This window comes from Pan troglodytes, chromosome 1 (genome assembly GCF_028858775.2).
Source record: "Pan troglodytes isolate AG18354 chromosome 1, NHGRI_mPanTro3-v2.0_pri, whole genome shotgun sequence".
Lineage (NCBI taxonomy): Eukaryota > Metazoa > Chordata > Mammalia > Primates > Hominidae > Pan > Pan troglodytes.
Window position 1 is genome coordinate 96,574,592 of NC_072398.2, and position 3,657 is coordinate 96,578,248.

At 49.5% G+C, this 3,657-nt stretch overlaps 1 protein-coding gene across 1 annotated transcript; it reads left to right on the forward strand.

Moving 5' to 3' along the window:
• The first annotated feature begins 959 nt into the window (after positions 1-959).
• LCE3A (late cornified envelope 3A) lies at positions 960-1,448 on the forward strand. Its single transcript, XM_016951013.2, has one exon. The coding sequence runs from the start codon at positions 970-972 to the stop codon at positions 1,237-1,239; it is 270 nt and encodes an 89-aa protein (XP_016806502.2). The 5' UTR covers positions 960-969; the 3' UTR covers positions 1,240-1,448.
• The last annotated feature ends 2,209 nt before the right edge of the window (positions 1,449-3,657 follow it).

Genomic DNA, 3,657 nt, shown 5'->3' on the forward strand with positions numbered 1-3,657 from the left:
GACGTACCCTGGCTTCAGAGCATGTGAGCTGAATGAAGAAAAAAAAGTGGAACAGCAGCCAGAGGGCCTGAACGGTGGATAATTGGACCATCATCGAGATTTCCTGCTTCCCTTTTGTCATTCCTCAAAATATGCGCCTTAAGAATATGCTGAAAGCCTGGTCCTTGGGAGTGTGTGGTGCTTCCCCTCCCTTTGGGGAGCAAAGGAGGACACATAGTTGGGCTGTGCATCATAATACCCAGGATAAAAGGGCTGAGGCCCTGGGTTCCTCAGTCCACAATCACCTCAGGAAGAACCTTCTCCTGCCTCCACCAAACCAGGTGAGCGTCCAGCTGGCGAGAGGACCTGGGCTGAAAGGGCTGCGCAAACATGTCCGTGCTTCAACAAGGAGAGGGGAGGAGGCAGACAGGGTGGAGGCGGCAGAGAGGCTGTGGTGGGTGGCCGGCTGGGACTGGGATGGGAGATGGGCGGGATAGTGAGGAAGACAGACAAGTCTGCGAGCCACTTCAGGGGCTCCGCGATGCTGCGACCTCTGAACCCCCTTTTCCTCATGTGCGCAGAGATGCGTTGCCTCCTCCCACCCTGCGCTCACAGGCGTCCAGAGAGACGCCACCCTGGAGGGTCATGGGCGTTGTGTTCACGGGACGCCTGCAGGGGGCGCTGTTCGCATCGGGTGCGGAGGTGTGACAGGCCCCGCAGGGCGTGCGCAGGAGCCCCAGAGGCCCACCCAGGAGTGTCAGCTGCCTCCCAGGCAGGGGAGAGGGCCGGAGGAAGGGGCAGTATCAGGCCGGTTTAACTTCAGATCCGTTTGCATTCCCCTTCCCCAGGTCTTAGCTGGAGGGCAGACTGAGTTTAGGGGAAGGGATCCACAATTAAACCAAAGCATGAGGAGGCCCTGGCCTGAAACCTGCATTGACACGTATTTTGCTTTGCTTTTATTTTGCCCAGGCTCCCTGACCTCCTGCCTAGATGTCCTGCCAGCAGAACCAGCAGCAGTGCCAGCCTCCGCCCAAGTGCCCTGCAAAGAGCCCAGCACAGTGTCTGCCTCCAGCTTCCTCCAGCTGTGCCCCAAGCTTTGGGGGCTGTGGGCCCAGCTCCGAGGGCAGCTGCTGCCTGAGTCACCACAGATGCCGCAGGTCTCACCGTTGCCGGCGCCAGAACTCCAACTCCTGTGACAGGGGAAGTGGTCAACAAGGCGGGGGCTCCAGCTGTGGCCACAGTTCTGCGGGCTGCTGCTGACCTGAGCCACGAGATTAAGTAAAAATATTTGAGAAAAGAAAGTGCCAAAATGACTGGAACCAGCCCTAGCCTGGTGCTTCTTTGCTCCTGTCCCCTCTTTCCTACTGAGATGTTCCTTGATGAGTTTCAAGTACTCCCCCAGGGGATTTATCCTGCTGGTCTTAGTGTTTTCCCTCCTTCTTTAATATCCCTGTGCTGTGAAGAATAAAGCTGTGCTTTCTCGTTGCACGCTCTGTCCAGTGCGTTCCTGTCTTTGCCCTACGGGGGCTGCCCCACATTGGGTACATAGGCCTATCTTAGGAACAGACACAAGTGGGTCATACATCCCTCAACTCACAAAACCCTTTTAGGGGGGTTGTATATTAGTGTGGGAATGAGGTGAGCAGTCTTTCACAAGGTCAAGGACAGAAGCATGAGTTGGAAATAAACACAGAGCTCCGGAAAGCAAAGGGAATGAGCTTACTGGGCCCGTTCAGATCCTTCTGAAAACACTTTGGTAGCTCAGCCCTGGATGGCAGAGAAGAAGAGAAGCTCCAGATGGGAGCAGGTCCTTGGTCCTCTGGTTCCTCCAACTCTGATACTCTGTAGTCTTCATGACCCAGGACCACAGCAGCCCCCAGAGCTGTGGCAGCAACTGGAACCTCCAGAATGCTCTGTTGGGCATGTCAGTGGGATCTGTGGGCCCATGGTGACTCCAGTAGCAGCTTCCTGCAGAGCTGGAACCACAACAGAAGTAGACCGGCAGCAAACAACCAAAAGGATACTTGAGGGTTAGGCACTTGGGAGGGGGCTGACAGTGCTGTTAGTTTTTCCTTTCAGGATGTCTCAGCTCAGTGATCCCTGGAAGAAATGAAAAAGTAAATCATTGTTTTCTATCTATCATCTATCTATCTATCTATCTATCTATCTATCTATCTATCTATCTATCATCTATCTATCTATCTATCTATCTATCTATCTATCTATCTATCATCTCTATCTATCTATCTATCTCCCCTTGTCCCTCACCGTCTTTCTCAGACCCTGACCCTATGACCCTAAGCTCACGTTTTTGCTAACCTAAGGGCAGCAGGGAAACAAGGCCTTGGGCAGGGATGAATTGGCTCAGAGTGTTTGCTGATCAAGGTATTTTCTCTTCCTACTTTGATTTAGAATCAGAAAAAAGGAGATGGGACATGGAGAGTGATGATAGTGATGGGCTCTACTCCAAGTAACAGCTCTTCAAACTCTAGCCCCTCAGTAGGAAATTCAATAATTATTCAGTAGAAGCCCAGATGTTTTCTGATAGAAGGGAACCAGGAAGTCCCTGTAACACCCAAATATCTGGCCTTGATTATCAAGACTGTTGAAAACTAATTGTCTATACTATTTTATTCATTAATTAATTCATTCAAACAACAGGAATTGAGGACACAGTTCAGATATATGTTGACACAAAGGACTCAGAAATGTGTGAAATATGATTCCCATCCTTGAGATGCTGACTGACAAGTCAGCAATCCACTTATGAGCTGGAATGATATGGACTGTTACATAAGTGTGTGGGAAGTCCATGGGACTTATCCTTTGGATGGTAACACCCTGTTTCCCTGATAAGAGTGAAGTGTCCAGACATTGTCACTAGTATCATTTGTGGGTGTTTGGTGAGGTTTCTGGCCTGCAAAATGACCTTTGATGGTCCTGTGATGGCCTAGCTAAAGTGACTAAGAGGAACTAATGGGACCCAAGAGCCAGGAGTCCCTGGGCAGAAGGTTTCCTGGCAGAGGGAGGAAATGAAGCTGCCCTTTGAGAGAAGTTGGATCTGAAAGGGAAGCAAGCTAAGATAATGGGAGGCAGAATAGTGTGCAGGCCAAGAACATGGGCACTGGAGTCGGACATTCCCATTGCCTCCCCTCTTTTAAATACCAGGAGAAACCTTGAGGAGTCTAGGGAAAAACAAAGCTAAAAAATAAAGGCAAAATGAACCAGAAATGCTGGAATTAAAAGCTGAGCCACCAGTTAGCAGTCTAAATCTGTGACATGACAGACTTGCAAATCTAGTAGTCTAGATCTGTGACATGACAGACATTGCTTCAGCATTTACTTGACTGCACTATTGATCCAAGTGATAGGAATGGTTCAGACACAGGGATGCTCATATCACATTGGCCAGAACACTTTAGGAAAAAGGAGGGATTGAATGATAATTGATGGGAGAAATAATAAAGTGATGGACAATAGTGGTAATTAAGTTTATTTCACCAGTGTTTCTGCTGAATATAAATGACAGATGTATAATATTTTCCCATTGCATTTAATTTTTTTTGAGGTGGAGTCTCACTCTGTCTCCAGGGCTGGAGTGCAGTGGCATGATATCTGCTCACTGCAACCTCCCAGGTTCAAGTGATTCTCCTGCCTCAGCCTCCTGAGTAGCTGAAA